The sequence below is a fragment of the Beta vulgaris genome, chromosome 9 (genome assembly GCF_026745355.1).
Source record: "Beta vulgaris subsp. vulgaris cultivar EL10 chromosome 9, EL10.2, whole genome shotgun sequence".
NCBI lineage: Eukaryota > Viridiplantae > Streptophyta > Magnoliopsida > Caryophyllales > Amaranthaceae > Beta > Beta vulgaris.
The window spans coordinates 47405874-47422544 of record NC_079210.1 but is presented as its reverse complement, the minus strand read 5'-3'; the positions used below and the strand labels follow the sequence as shown (position 1 = coordinate 47422544).

At 33.1% G+C, this 16671-nt stretch overlaps 1 protein-coding gene across 1 annotated transcript; it reads right to left on the bottom strand.

Moving 5' to 3' along the window:
- Positions 1-7402: 7402 nt before the first annotated feature.
- LOC104904263 (protein FMP32, mitochondrial) lies at positions 7403-14299 on the bottom strand. Its single transcript, XM_010692468.4, has 7 exons — positions 13774-14299; positions 12869-13000; positions 12696-12755; positions 8288-8364; positions 8135-8191; positions 7984-8050; positions 7403-7803 (listed from the first exon to the last, which is right to left on the bottom strand). The coding sequence occupies exons 1-7, from the start codon at positions 13954-13956 to the stop codon at positions 7678-7680; spliced, it is 702 nt and encodes a 233-aa protein (XP_010690770.1). The 5' UTR covers positions 13957-14299; the 3' UTR covers positions 7403-7677.
- Positions 14300-16671: the final 2372 nt, after the last annotated feature.

Sequence of the window (16671 nt, the reverse complement as noted above, 5' to 3'; positions counted from 1 at the left end):
TGAGCTCCCATGTCCCTAGGAGGCATCCCGTGGCGTTCGGAGCTCGGGCCCCGAAGAAGTCCGAAAGTGTGTATTATAACGTCCAGTTTTGGCTGTTTTTGGTACATGTTTGGAATTCTCCGGGCCTGGCTTTGTAATGTTGCGCGGGTGCTTGGCATCATTTGTGTTGTCTCGAAAAGCCTATGAACACCCCATTTGTTCATTTCTGGTGAAACCCAAATTTGGCTCAAAATTAACGTAAAGGCATCAACATATTCGTTCCAAGCCAGATGACTCCTTTCCAATGACTTCCCATGTCCCAAGGAGGCATTCCGTGGCGTTTGGAGGTCGAGTCCCGGGAAAGTCGAAAACGTGGATTATAACCTTCAATTTTGGCTGTTTTTGGGACATGTTTGGAATTCTCCGGGCCTGGCCTGATTTTCTCCCGAAACGTTCCTAGGAAAGCGACATGACTGGTAACAGTACGCCGAGACTTGGCACCATTTGCATTGCCTCGAAACGCCTCCGAACACCCCATTTGTTTATTTCTCGTGAAACCCAAAATTCACCTCGAAATGAACGTAAAGACATCCACATATTCGTTCTAAGCCACATGACTCCTTTCCAATGACCTCCCATGTCCCTAAGAGGCACCCAGGCGTCCGTAGCTCGGCCCTGGAAACCTCGAAAAGCGTGTGTTATAACCATCAATTTTGGCTGTTTTTAGGACATTTTTGGACCTGTCCGAGCCTGGTCATATTTTCTTCCGAAACTTTCCTAGGAAAGCCAATGTGACTTGTAACATTGCGCGGGTGCTTAAGACATTTGTGTTGCCTCGAAAAAGCCTCTAAACACCCCATTTATTCATTTCTTGTGAAACCCAAACTTTAGGATTAAATAACTATTGTTGCATAGAAATTTGTTGTAGTTTTGTTTATTATCGACAAAAGATGTATATAATAGGGCATAGACTATAAAGTTAGATAAGAAATTTTTAGTTGGGAAAATATCATTTTGTGACTGAAGATTATTGAGGCAAGAAACTCGCAGGTTTTTCAAAGAAATTTTGTCCTCTCGAGTTTCGAAAATGGGAAACATGATTTTCATGAGAGTTTCCATGATAAATAGATTTTTAGATTTTTTTAATGTTTAATGATTTATACATCTTTACTTCCACTTTTGTAGTTCTGTAAGTGAGGTTTTCTGTTTTCATAATGCAAAGCAATGGCCTCCGGATTTAGTTTTACCAAGAGGGTTAATTCTCTGGTACCTTCTTATTGTATTATGTCTTTTACTAGATGGTAATTTGAATTTTTATTGTACGCCGACATTTAAAGCATGATTAAAAGTTAGTTGAGATGGTAATTGTGTCATGTTATAATAGCAAAAGGTCCGGGTTCAAATCTTGTTGCAAGGTAAATTTACTTTTGTTAATCGACATGACTTATGTACATATTGAACAATTCTAGTGGAGTAACGGAGGTGACACGTGGCGTGTATATATTATCACACACGCCTTTTAATATATTTGTATAGATGCATCCTTTAATATTGGAAGAGGGAGGCAGTTATCATATAGTAACTCTATATTTTTAGTTGCTACATACACTTCTTTTTTTTCACGTTATCCAATGCATTACTTTGATCTCTTCAATTCTGCACAGCAAAAAAAAATATAAAAGTTTGATATTATGAAAATATATATTAAGATGAATCAAACAATTCACATTTGACTATGTTAATTCTTATACATAAGAAATAATAAATCGAAAAGATTGGTTGGTGAATAGTAAATACTATGCAAGCATAACATCTAAAAAAATATACTAAAGTATATTAAGACAAAAAAGGGCTATAATTATATTAGGTATACTCTTAAGGTCTAAAGAGATTAAAATGACGCATACAGAGATAAATGATGCATATGATGAGAAGAAGATAATAAGTTTACATCTGTACCAAATAAATTAGTATTGTAATTAATGTGAAATTTTTAAGTGAGAAATTAAAATATGGATAATGTTATATGTAGCCTTGAGGGCTACATATAAGCATTAAATACATTTCTTTAAATAAAAATAATTTAAGAATTCAAAACACATTTTCACATCAACTGAGGTAATAAATGCTTGATTTAATATTTTATTTCCATTTTAAGCACCTTATACATAGCCCTAAGGGCTACATATATCATTTTCCTTAAAATATTGCAAAAACCGAACATTAATAGTTTAGAAATCTTTTTAGCAATGCCTGAACATATTGAGGTTCAAAGAATACAATTAATGGAAACAATAGATCTAAGAAATTTCATATTTTTATAAATATACTCATTAATCGATTTGGTATACTTAATTATATATATACTTTAAAATATATATTTACTTTATTCTTAGTGGGTGGATTGTGTATCATGTTTCTAATACCCCTAAGTCTCATATAATGTTTTTAATTATTTTTGTAAAATTTTGAAGATGTAATTTTTAATATTGATATTTTTAGTTATGCATTGATAAAATTTCAAAAAAGTTAATACTTTAATATACTCCTTCTGTTTTTTTTTATCGTTCTCACTTCGAATCTTGACACTATTCATACTTAGAGAGAATCTTCTCAATTTTTTTCAATTTATAAGAAAAAATATAGTCATGTGGGATCTTGTTTGATTCGTCTCAATTAGTACATTATTAATATTCAATCGTTATAATTTTTACTAATATATGATGAAAGATATTTAAGTTCAAAAATGTGCATTGGAAGATGCGTAAATGGAAAGTGAGAAAGATAAAAAAAACAAAGGGAGTACACAGTAAGACTAGGCTAACGAAATCTTTCATCGCCATCTAATATCTCGGTTTTAATTTGTGATCAAAGTTTGACAAATAAATAGCAAAATGATGGGACTATGAGATTTAGGAGAGGGAGTATACAATTTTATACATCATTTTTTTAATTGTACCATTTTTCATTTTGGATTGTTTTCTTTTACTTATATCATATTTATTTATGCAAATATTAGATGGATAAAAAGGTCTAATTTCCTTTCTTCTTTTCTTTTCTTAGAACTTACGACGTGAAAAGTAGATAGTGTAACTAAAAAGACAAAGGGATTATACTACCTCTATTTTTATTTAGTTGCAACAATTTCTACTTTTAGGTGTTTTTTATTAGTTGCAATATTTCCCTTTTTAGGAAAGCTTTTGGGATAATTTGATTATATTACCCTTACTTCACCTACTCTTTTGAACCTGATCAGTACTAGTATCAGGGGAAAGTAGGCCAATTATACTCTCTTTTCTCATTTCTTAAAGTTTGTGCAAAAAGGTGAATATTACAACTAAATAAAAACAGAGGTAATATTACTACAACAAGAAGAGTATGGCTTGTCTTTACAGTCGCTAGCTACTAAATTATAACCCGTTTTGGGGATGTGTGATGATGAGAATACAAAGAATTGGAGGATCACAAAAACAGTGGTAGTGGCAACAGAGGGGTCCCTGGTAGAGTTAATGAAGAGCCCCAAGATAACAGTCAGGATAACATGGATACATGAGTACATCATCATACATATTACATAATGTTACACTTACTGTTGTTTTAGTTGGGACCGGCCTAAAATAAAGTTCCAATGGTCAATGAAGTATACACTTTTCTTTTTCTATGAGGGAGAATATGTATACTTGATATGTATTTGGTCTTTGAGATGACAAATTTTAATTAGGTAAACTCTTAATAGTTAAATTTTAGCTATTGAAGTATGAGTAGGAAAGATGTAGGACATACATAATTATAAATTATAATCAATATGTTACAGTTATTCATGAGACAAAAATTTAACTGCTAGAATTTAGTTAAAATAACCTCACTTCTGGGAAATTATCATTGTTTAAAGAGAAACACATTATGTAAAAGGAAAAAAGGAGAATTGAGTTTTAATAATATTAGATAAGTTTTTCAAATAAGTTTCAAATTTTTTGTTTAAGTTTCAGTAAGTTTAGTTTAATTCAATTCCAATAAATTCAGTAATGTTGTGCATATACATGTTATGTTTTGATGATGAAAATCAATATAATATGTTATAGTATGAAAGTATGCAACAGTTGCAACAGATGCATGAAGAAAGGAATTCATAAATGAAGACTTTGAGGAAAAGAAGAATCAAGAATGAAGTCCAAGTTCATATGTTCCTTAGAATAATTACTTTGTATAAAAATGTAATATGCTTGAACTAGTTGACATGCTATGTGCTAAATATAGAAATATAAAATTAGTATAATTATTATTTTCTTAGAGTTAAGGAAATAAATAATTGTATTAATAGTATACGTCTATATAAAAAGGAAATTAGTTTTTGAAATAAGATAAAAGATTTTCATAAAAAAATGTTTTAGCAAAGAATTTTATAAAAAACGTGTTTTTAGAAAAGAATTTTATACAAACGTGTTTTATGAAAATTTTATAAAAACGTGTTTTAGAAAAGAATTTCAGAAAACGTGTTTTAAGAAAAAGTAAATAGTTTTCTAAAAAGATTTGGAAAATACTTATTGATAAAAACGGAATTTGAGTTGAAAAGAAAATCTAATATGGAAAACTTATCTTTTTGAGATTAAAGATAAAGATAAAAAAATAAAGTTTGTTTTTCTAAAAAGAGAGTTTATCCCTTAAATTAAGGATTAAAAGATAAAGATATTTTTGAAAGATTTTCGTCCAAACCAAGTCCTATAAAAGGGTTTTTGAATTCTCTTTTAGATCTCACGTTTTCAGAGAGAAAAATCGAAAATATTAAAAGCTGAAAACAGTTTCTTAAGGCACAGAGCATAGCACTGTTCGAGTCAGTTTAAGAAACTATTCAATGATTGTAATTGTCCTCGAAATTGCTTGACTAAGAAGCACACAATTGACTAAGAAGCACACAATTGAGGATCGTTTTCTTTCTGTAATTTCACCATTATAGAGAGTGTCAACACTTAGAGTTAAGTGTTGGGGGTCACTACTAGAGTTAGTAGTGAGGGAAATCTTATTGTATCAAGAGGTTGATATTTAGGATTTAAAGAAATAAAATTTTTTTTTGTTTCTTGTGGACGTAGATCTCAGAGGTGAGATTGAACCACGTTATATCTTGAGTTTGAGTATTGATTTAATATAGTTTTAGTTTTAATTTTAGCAAAAACTCAAAACAGAAATTTACGAGTGTTTCACACAGTGTCTAGCACTGTACAATAACAGAGATTTTGCGAAAATTGATCAGATTTCGTCACTCAATTCAACCCCTCCTTTCTTGAGTGTCACCTTGTGTTCCAACAAGTAACATTCAAATGAATATAGACATACGAATATCTTATGCAAGGTAATGTCTTCCTTGAAACGTTTTCTTTTACATATTTCCTCTTTGTAATTAAGCTAAGAAGTGTGGACATACTCACCAACCATCAAAGCATCAACTAGTGTATGTTGCACGTGAAACACAAATATAATTTATTAGGGAAATTCTACATGTTAGTCCCTAACTTTTAGGTTCTCTACATGATAGCACTTTTTTAAAAAATTTATACTTCGTAGCCCCCAACTTTTAGGTTTTCTACATGGTAGCACGACTTAAGTGAATTCCGTTAAATTGTCGTTAGTTTTAACATTTATTAATTTGGCACGCAACTCAAGACTTTTTCGACACTCAAAACGGGTATTTTATTTTTTCATTTTTTGACAATTAAAGGGGGGGATTTTTTGTCTTTAAAGGCTCGATTAAAGATCTGACAGTTAGATATCTCCAAATATGATCATCACAAGGAGAGCAATATTAATGGTCAATATTGTGCATCGATTATTGAAAGATGTGTCAATCAAACTATTGGAAATAGTAACATATCAAAAAAAATTAAAAAAATGTAATTTTAATAAATTCAAATAAGTTGATAATAGGCCAATTTTGAGATGGAAAAAAAAGTCAAAAACCACCCCATTTGCATAAAGCAACATTAGGCATTAGTGCTCTACTCCAAAGTCATCTTCACAACTCGAAAACATCACATTACCACAAGAGCAAATGACAATAAAATAATGCAATTTGATTCCCCCTTTAAGATTTTAGACACAAAATTACAGAATCTCAACTTGTCCCGTTGTCCGTGCATCTTGTGACAACATGACATTATTTGAATTTGAACAAAATCTAACTCCCAAGTGCAGCACTAGTTTTGCGCGTATTACAACCAAATACCAATATCTATCTACGCGTACGGAAGAATTTAAATTTTAAGATCCTCTTTTAATCTTTTTAAATTAAAAAGAGTCAAGAAAAGAAAAGTCCTCTTTAGACTTTCGGTGGTGCAAGCATTACATTTGTCTTTGCATTATATTAACGTTATTCCTTGATTTGAATTTAACTGTTGTGATTTGAAAGTTAACCTTATCTTGTCAAAATTAATTTTCAAAAGTTAAAAACTCATTTTGCTTCCATGGTGGATTATAAGTGGTCAATATGTCAAAATAAGTAGGACGTGGAGGAATATTACTATGTCAAGATTGCTAATGGAACAAAATTACAATGAGCTTCCTCTAAGAATTAAGGTGGTTTCCTTTGTTGGGTTCTTTCCAGAAAGAAAATGTTGTTATATCTATATCTCCTGATTTAAGGATATGTCAAAAACTATATTGCTTTTCATACTATATGTCAATCTAGGAAAGAATATTGCTTTTCATGGTATATGAAAATCTCACAATATCTAACTTTATTCTAGATATTATATAGTAGTATGTGATTATTTTCAGATGGAGAAAAGTTTCAAAGTACTAGCGAGTAGGAATGACAATGCAGTTTGAATCAAGGTGGTTTCCTTTGTTGGGTTCTTTCCAGAAAGAAAATGTTGTTATATCTATATCTCCTGATTTAAGGATATGTCAAAAACTATATTGCTTTTCATACTAAGAAAGAATATTGCTTTTCATGGTCTATGAAAATCTCACAATATCTAACTTTATTCTAGATATTATATAGTAGTATGTGATTATTTTCAGATGGAGAAAAGTTTCAAGGTACTAGCGAGTAGGAATGACAATGCAGTTTGAATTTCAAATTCCAATAGAGTCGAATTGGATAAAAAGATAATACACTCACCCTCCTCTCCGTTATATCTCCATGGCTAACATATATGGCGTTACATCATCTGCGCGCTGCTCTCAACATGATCAACTCACATGCTGTGATCAAACAGTGTGGGATGACATGAATTTCACCAGGGTCAGTTTGCAGGGGAAGCGCATCCCAGACAGCGTCACTTACCCAACAGTAGCAACGATTTAAAAGTGCGTGAATTCCAATATTATTTTTTAAGCTATGAACATTCATCCAAGACGAGTATTATACTGCAGTGAAGCATTAATCACACAGCAAGAATTTGCATCAAGAGACATTTTCGTTCACTACTTTCTAAAATCCAGTCTCCAGCCATTATAATGTAGTTAATAAACTACTGAACTGCCCGTGAATGCATCCGATCGTATTACAAATTAGAAACTGAGAAATCTGTACAAAGAATCATTCCTGCATCAGGAATTAAATGTTAACAATGAAAGGCCTACCTAGGAAGGAAGTTACCTCATTCTGGCCTAGAAAAACTACCAGATGAAATGTGTTGGAACATTCTAAGGATAGCATATGCTCATAGACTTCTAGTGGTCTTGAAAAGAATAAGTTTGCAATCATTTTGAGCTGATCAACCGAACGAAACCAAGACCAATAGCTGCAACAGAAACAAGTGTACCAAGGCAGTATTTTATCAACTCCACCTTTCCTGCTTCCAGTTGAGCCCTCAACGCGTTAATTTCCTGGAGAGCACATTCATGAGTCAATCACTTACTCGAGAGTCAACCTCAAGAAATTTTGCTTACGAAATAGTTCCAAACTCAAAAATGTGAAGAGCTCAAAATGTCCATATGCATCTGTCCTCCGTCCGCGCATAATACAAAATGCAATCCACAAATCAGATGAGGAATCAAATTACTCACCCGGTCGAGCTTACTTGTAAGGCTGCTGGTTTCAGATTTCTGACCAGCAAGTTCATCACGTATCCGCCTGAATGCAAATTAATGAAGATCAGACAGAGTACGCCAAGGAAAAATATGATGATTATTACTAATAGCAAGTGAGTGTTCTCACCCCTTTTCAAGATTCAAATCCAAACGTTGTCCAGCTGTTACCTTGTCAATCTCATACCTGTTCCAAACATCACATAAATTGTAAGCAAAGGCTGAGTTCTGAAATCCAATTTACAATAATATAAAACAATATAACCATAATGTTAAAACTGACTTTAGCTCACTACGCAGCTTATCGATATCACCCTGGAGCTTTTCGGTCTCTCTTTGCAACAATGAAAAATGATGGTCCTGCAAAAGATCAAAGCGTAGTTCAAAGTAGGGAAAAAGAGCATTGCATTTTGGTCTCTCTTGCAACAAGGAAAAGGTCATGCAAACAATCAAACCACAGATAAATATAGAAAACAAGTGCATTACGTAAATATCAAGGGGATACGTTCTATGATTCTAATCTTCACCAACATATTCCCTCATCCCAACTCCCAATAGTACAATGCTCGACAAACTTTGAAGTTCAACCATTATATCATAGTAAAGGCTAGAAGATGAAAGTTTCACTACAGAAATTTCTTAACATAAACCTAGAACTGTCATTTGACAGCATAGTTCAACACAATTGAGGACATCTGTCAGTTCAGAAAGTGTCTAACACAGGCACAAAGTCATGACAACCAGACTAGACTAATAACGTTACAAGCAGCGCAAGGAAAAGTCTGAACGCTTTCAATAAAATTGATGTTATTATGGTCAAAATTCATTGGTTACAAGTTACACCCGTTAAACTCAAATGTAAAAACAGAAAACATCCCTACATCCACATGTACGTCCATGTTGACTTTTAACAAATTCACCAATACAATGTTAATAAAGTAGGAAATAAAAATAGGAAATTGTGAACAAACCATAAATGAATGATGGATGGCCACAGGACAGGGGAGTAAATGACAAACTACCTGTTCTGTTTGTCACTCCAACAAAAAAGCAAGATGACCCTATGCTTTCAAACATATGTTGCAAATGACCTCCCAAGGCACATTGTCACATTCATCAGGTACTTCAAGGCTCAAGCAACATCTTACATCTCTAAGCTTTAAAATATCATGTAAATCTCTTACATTAAATTTTGTCATATCAATTGTCATCATCTCGCAAGTGCAGAAAACATGGCGTTTATTCATCCCGCATATACAGTCCAAACTTGATGACAGTTGGAAGAATGATTGTTCAAAAGAAACCGCAGGTACTCTAGCACAAAGGATAGGCATTCCAGAATCCAGATATAACTTCACCAATCAACACTTAGAGGAAAGTGCTTGGAATGAATGTTTCAATATTCAGAAGCTTGAAGGTGCGTGTACTAGTTACAACTCAGTCTCAAATTAGCAATTTAGCTTACTACTCCCAGATCCTTGAGATAACCAAAATCCAGCAAATGGTATGTTATAGAAGTAAGTTCAAAGCTTGATAGTAGAGCTAATAGTTAGATGAAGTTGTGATCCAAATTTACTGTTTCAACTTTAACTCTCAAAAGTCCCAAGGTAACTATCATTCTCAACATCAATATTACTCCAGTACCCCTTGTAAAGAGGTTCCCGGCCTAAGGAGGACACTAAAATTACAATGACTTATCCTAGAGACAACAGAAAATGAACTCGTAATCTGATGCACAACAATGCTCTCTTCCCAATGAACAGAAAGAACATCGACAAACTTAATGAACTATTTTAGTCTTGTGACTTCAGTCCACAATGAAATAGAAGCTTATATGAGTTATAATCTTTCAACTGCAACGGAGATAGATAGTGTCCCAAATAACAGATATGAAAATTCTTCTAAACTACTCGAGCTATTGTTCTTCAAAAGGTACTCACAAGCATGTGCTTTTTGTAAGTAAAATAACTATTTAAGATTTATGGAGACATGACATTATTAATGCTGGTCAGTTTCAGATGTAAGCTTCGACAGCGCCACATTAATGAATTCTCGATAGAAGTACCTCAGAAGATTCTCAAAAACTTCCTATTTTCTCTTTCAAAGATTATCCTGTTCAGCTAGTCCGCATATGACTCAGTTCTTCATACAGAAAAGAAAGAGTTTGGAGAATGGTGGGAGTGGGAAGTTTAAAATTAAATTCTATAGGATGCAAACTGGGAATAATCATAAGGATTGGAAAAATTCTGGCCGTCCATTAATGATCGCACACACAATGGTGAGACCTAGTCAATAAGGTGCTAAAGTCTCACCTTATCCACCTATTCTCTACACGTATGCCAGAAAGAAGAAGCATTAGTGTAAAGAGGTCACTAATCACCCTTCAACAGTTGGCGGGGAGAAATAATCTCTGACCCATAACAGAATCAGTTACGAGGGAGTGAGCAGCAAGGCAGTAGACAGAAAGTAAGAAAGACAAAGTAAGGAAGTTGTAATAAATAGAAGCTTTAGCTCAGCACTCAGCAGCAAAAATAATTCGAAATTGAGATAAGAAGTTGCTGAGGGACAGACCTTACCTCTTCAAGTTGAAGTGAGGTTGTATTAGAGAGATTACTCTGATCTTTTCTTAATACAATATCTATCGTACTCTTCTCCCTATCTCTCTTGCTTAATTACCATTTTAATCAGCTAAGAGACTTGGATCTTAGCATAAGGACAATAGGTGGTGGCATGATGTGCCAGTATAAGCTGGCAGATGGACCTTTTCCACCTTTAACCCCCTTCACAGATCCTCTGCCAGAATGCCCGTCTTTCTATCACTTAAGAAACAGCCATGGAAAGCTCCAGCCAGTATGTTTCATACCGTAAATTTAATATTGTAATCATCCGGTTCACGGAGTTTCTCAGGTTACTAAGTTTGCAATGTCATAGGCAAGGCAGTGTTTGGCTGGACAGCAAGAAGGTCAAGAGGTGAAAAGGATTGGCATGTAGGTCAACGTAATACAAACAGTGTTCCAGGCATTTCAATCTATGAGACGATTTGACTTCAAATGTGACTTCTCATTGAAGGTAAAACAATCAACAACATAATTGATGAATCAGAAGAAGAGCAGAATGCAAGTCCATCATCATTTCAGAGCATAATTATGAAAGTTCTTTACATAGTACCAAAAAAGACTTCATTCCCATACCCCTACATGAATAAAACTCATAGGATAGATAATTTTTATTTTCCAAAGACTCCTTGTAAGTTCAAATAATCAACAAGATGAGACCCAAAGCGTGCGAACTAAACGAGGTCAAAGTCCCCACTTGCAAATCGCAATAGGCATTTTTGCCTTCAACAGAACTGAAAGATAGCACAAAACTCGTCGATTTTAATGAACTCAACTCTAAATCTCTAGAACACTAATTACATCATATCGCATTACACAGCCAAAAAGTCCTAAAAAGTACGACATAACTATTTAATCAAACTCCTAATTTTCTTCCGCAAAACAACTTTGAGATCAACCTTTGTAATTCACTCCTAAACTCCAAAAAGCCTAACAACTTGATCCTAGTAGCATAATAAAAAGAAAAAAGTTGAAAACCAACCCATAATCCCACGAATATATATATGAAAGTCCATACACACCCTAAACTTGTAAGTAAACCAAATCCAAACATTATAAAACTCCCACCAAATATATAAGTTGAATCAACCTTTTGCTTTCGCTTTCTTCTTAACAACATATATTCATTCTTCGAATTCATTGTCCTTTAAAAAGATAAGTATCAAGGACAAATAGAATGTGAGGAGTTATACCAATGTTTCCTAAGAAATAATAGTACGACAAAACACATAGTAGTAGAGAGTTGTGCTAGTAGCAACCCAACAGAAAGCCAATGATTTAGACTGTTAATAGCTACATGATTAAACAACCGCCAGCAATCAGTGAATCAGATATAATAACAAATTCAGACGCAGCAATCTAATTTCCAGGAAATAACTCGACTCCAAATGATAACTAATCGCGGATCATGCTATAGCCAAAATCCCTACAACTCAAACTTACCTGGACTTCTAAACTCCGATAAGCTTAATAATTGGATCCTTGTCACATATTGAAGAAATAACTAAAAAACCAACCCATGAGCCGAGAAATAATATTAGTCAGTCCATATACACCCTTAAATTGTAAAAATAACACTAACTTAAAACATTATACCACCAATTATGAAGTTCTGATCAACCTTTTGCTCTTGCATCACATTGTCAAACTATTTCTATTCACAGTCTCAATACGAGAAAAAGAGAGAAGAAATAAAATGCAGAATATCACCAGAGTATCACAAGGCAACGACTAGATGATGACAGACTTCAAATAGCTCACTTCAGGTGGAACAGAACACACCAATGTTGTTAAACAAAGCCTACTGTCTCTCAGGACAAACACTTCATGAAATCTATAGTTCTGATATTACTACAATAATATTATATTGAGATCAACTTAATACATATTTAACTTTCCAACCAAAAACTAACATCAACCATATTCATACAGCAAAGTTTACTATCATGAAAATTCTCAACTATTCTAAAAAATACACGCAATTTTAAAGAAAGACAGATGAGAAATGGCCAATAAACATAACACTTCTAGGAAATAATGCAGTTTAGCTTTAAATAACATGGAGCACCATCATACCTGAGAACTTTGTACTTCACCTTTAAATCTGGTAATATTCGATTCCTGAAGCAGTTCTGCCTACACCAGATTTAGATAGCAAAATGTCAGTAAGTTGCATAGAGAGCATGTAAGAACTTTATATATAAGCCCACATATTTTAAAAAACAAAATAAACAAAGGTAGAGATGTACCTTTTGCATTTGTGATTTAGTTACAAAAGCTTGTGATATATTTTCCATGCTGTCAACCAAAACGTGAGTGATGGCAGATGTTATTGCCTCAGCCTGCTTTTGGGGCACACCTTGTGCCTCTAAACTTCTCACCTATTCATTAACAATAGGTTAAACAAACACAACATTCTTGTGATGTTCCTAAAATCCGCAAATCAGATTGCTACAAATATATATTTAATATTATATCTAGCACTTGAAATTAACAAACAGTTTAGAAGCCAAAACATGAGTGAATATAGAGGTAATTGCCTCGGCCTACGGCGCAAAGCTTCTCATCTAGTCATTAACAATAGGTAAATGCATATTCAAACAAACTAAACCAAAACAAACACAACATTACCAAATTGCTTCCAAAAGAAGATCGATATAAAATTGTCGCACTCAAAATTGACAAGCAGTTACCAAGCCAAAATCACGAGTACATAACAATGCAGTTGCCTGAGACTACTTCTGCCACACACACATTCTGAATTCAGATTCCAAAACTTCTCGCCTGTTCTTCAAAGATAGGTATGCATATCCAAGCAAATAAAAAAAAAACTTATACTATTCTAATGTTAACCAAATCAAGCTAAACAAACTCAACATACAAATTCACGCACTAAACATTGACAATCAAGCAACAGAATATTGTGCGACATTTTCTTTAATAAACAAGAGAGGCAAAAACCAGCCAATAAAATATCTATTTTTCATACCTGAAACAATCAAATGCAGCGCCAAGAAAATAACTAAAAGTAGAAATTCAATCAACAAATGAATTCAAAGCAAAAATGCTTAATACGCTAAACAAACCAGCGAAAAACGAAATACACACCAAACAAGCCACAAAATCGCAAAAAGTTTAAAGAGAAAACAAGTACCAGCGCTAAAGTATCAACAAGTAATGCACGCCTTTTATCATCAGGAATTTGAAGCTCCGAGAATTTCCGAGAACTATAACTAAATCGGCTAATCTGCGGATGAACAGAACCGAAACCTCCAGATTTAGCGAAATAACTTCTCGACATTGAACCGATTTGAATCCCGCGCTTAAAAGCCGCCATCGAAGAAACGCAAAATTTTATAAAATCGCAAAATTCGACGACGTTGAGTATCAGAAAAAATGTTAAGATTATTGTATGAGGTAATCCTCCATTGTTGAAAAAATTGAACTGGAAAAAAGTTAGAATTTGATTGGCGAGATGAAGCGGAAAATGGCGGGAGTGAGAGAGAGGAAATGGCGGAAGATAGAGGAGAGAGAAAAGGGGAGGCGTAAAAATAGGGAGATTGCAAGAAAAAAGGAGAAGAAGCGAGTTTTAGGTGATTTGTAGGGATGAAGAAGATAAAGAAAGATGATGAGAATGAATTGCAATTTGCAGGTGAAATGAAATTACGAGGAATTGCGGTTTTTTATATTGCGTGAATAAAACTGCCTTCTACCTTGCGTTTTACTCCAATGTAATAGTATAGTTATTAGTTGTCCATTTTCTTTTGCGCAAAGTCCTAGTAAGGTTGTAGTGAATAATGATGAACCCCTACAAGAAAAATCCTTAAGAATGATGGTTTTGAATTTTGACATTTAGATACTAAACTAGTTCTTGTCCGGGTCTCCCGACTGATACGTTCCGAATTATTTATCAACTTGTATTTAAAGTCTTTAAAAATAGAAATAATATCTTGTCTTTAAATGATTTTTTTCCTTTCAAAAACCAACATGAGTATTGTAGTGTAGTTGGTTAGTGCATTTGCATATTAAATGAGAGGGTATGGGTTCGAGTCTTGAAACAAAATTTTTATTGCTTAATGTCTCATTTGATTGTGTGAGGAGGGGAGAGTACATGTAGTATTATGACATTTGTCTTGAGTTATATATATATATATTATAAAATACGTGTAATTAGACCTTAAGTTACAAAATAATATTAGAAAGGAAGGCTAAAATGATTCGACCAAAATGGTTTTTTATAGAGGAAATCCACAGTGGAGTTACTTTAATAAATCAGAACGAGCACAGTCAACTATACAGAAGGGAAATCGTTGTCCCAAAAACGCTTCCCCACTTCAACGGGCTAAAATGGTTAGACCAAAATGGTTTGATCAAGCCATTTAATATATTACTTGCTTTTTAATGCTTTTGTCTTTTGGATAAGAAATCTCAACAATGCTAATTTGCATTGATGAGATACAAACCAATTCAAATCCAACCATAATTAATTAGTTCTGCAGACTTTCAAGTATAACGATCAACCAAAATATATTAAGTAATCGGAGAGATTGGAGACAACTTTTCCAATTGAGTAAACCAAAGACACAATTGTGTAGCTTTTGCAATTTAAAGGTGCTATTTGTCACCTTTTCCATTTATCATTAGTTTTCCAGTTCTGTAAGTTATATGAATCATTACTTTATGCAACTAGCATACGTAAATCATTACGAGTACAAGTTTCAAAACCAAAATCGTCTATACAAGAAGCAAGAAGTACAAAAGTAACTTTCATTTTTAATCTGCATCTTTACCCTACTACCATAAAAAGAAAATGATTTTTAAAATGATCATATATATAACCTCAAAAATTTAATGGTTGAACATAATCCTAGACCCACTTTTTTGTTTTGAAACCAATGTAGACCATTATATTTCTATGGTATTATGACCACCTTGAAACTTGGAAGTAAAATCATACTGACTAACCATGCAACCTCCCGAGTTATTGGCCAAACATAAAAACAGGTTATTTAGTTTATTACACAATATACTATCATATGCAATTAAGTTGTGAGCATCCAAGTTGGTATATCCAGTATCCCATATCAAAGATAATCTTAGAGCCAAACTTTACATTTTCTCGTTCTTTTTTACTTGCAACATAGTGGTATGGGCGTGCGAAAGAACGTTTATGTGTCACGTGGCACTCTCCTCAAATTTCTAATGCAAATGTTTTATGTTCATGTGTACTCCTCACTTTTAAAAAAATGTGTAAGTGCAAGGTATCGAACACGTTACCTTTGAAATGAAAAGTAAGAGTGTAACCATCAATACACTATGACTTTGTTGTTTAATGTTTCAAATAAAATATGAATGAAGTATTGTAATAATTTTAGTTAACTAAAAAGACTTAACAATATATACTCTCTCCATTTTTTTTATTGCTACATTATTATATGCACAACAATTTATACAATGTCACTTTCAAGCTTTTTGGAGTGTACTTTTTGATCCATTTAATGTAAATTAATGAGAAATGTGAAAAAATAACATTTTTGGGTGGAAAAAGAGAAGAACAGATATAAAAATATTACTTTATGGTGAGCCAAGTACCCCAAGTAAGAAAAATATAGCAATTAAAAAGAAACAACCATTTAAGGAAAATGTAGTAATTAAAAAAAAACGAAGGGAGTACATCTTTAACACTCTTATTACGTTCTTGTGGTTGAGGCGTCTCGCTCCTCTTTCTTCACCAAAAAAAAAACACTCTTATTACGTAACTTACAAGAAAATATTATTTTAAGGTATTCTTTTTAAACTCGAAACTTTCAAAAAAAAATTTACATATCACGTTGTGATATGAATTTCTCAATTTCTTAATAGACAAAAAATACAAATATGAAATAAAAATAATAATATATTTATTTATTGTAAATAACCCGAGGCATCACCCGGGCAAAAAAACAACTAGTTAATTAATTAGAACCCGGAAAGAATAGAGTGAAAGAGAAAAAAAGCCAAACAACTAAATGTTGCATATATTTTGAAAAGGAGAGTTCCAAAATAAAGAAGG

Excerpts from the sequence above, each read along its gene's own strand:
- LOC104904263 (XM_010692468.4), bottom strand. The coding sequence starts at position 13,956 with ATGGCGGCTTTTAAGCGCGGGATTCAAATCGGTTCAATGTCGAGAAGT. Across the intron at positions 12,756-12,868 it reads CTAAATCACAAATGCAAAAG|GCAGAACTGCTTCAGGAATC; the intron begins GTACATCTCTAC and ends AATCTGGTGTAG. Across the intron at positions 7,804-7,983 it reads TTACAAGTAAGCTCGACCGG|GAAATTAACGCGTTGAGGGC; the intron begins GTGAGTAATTTG and ends TGTGCTCTCCAG.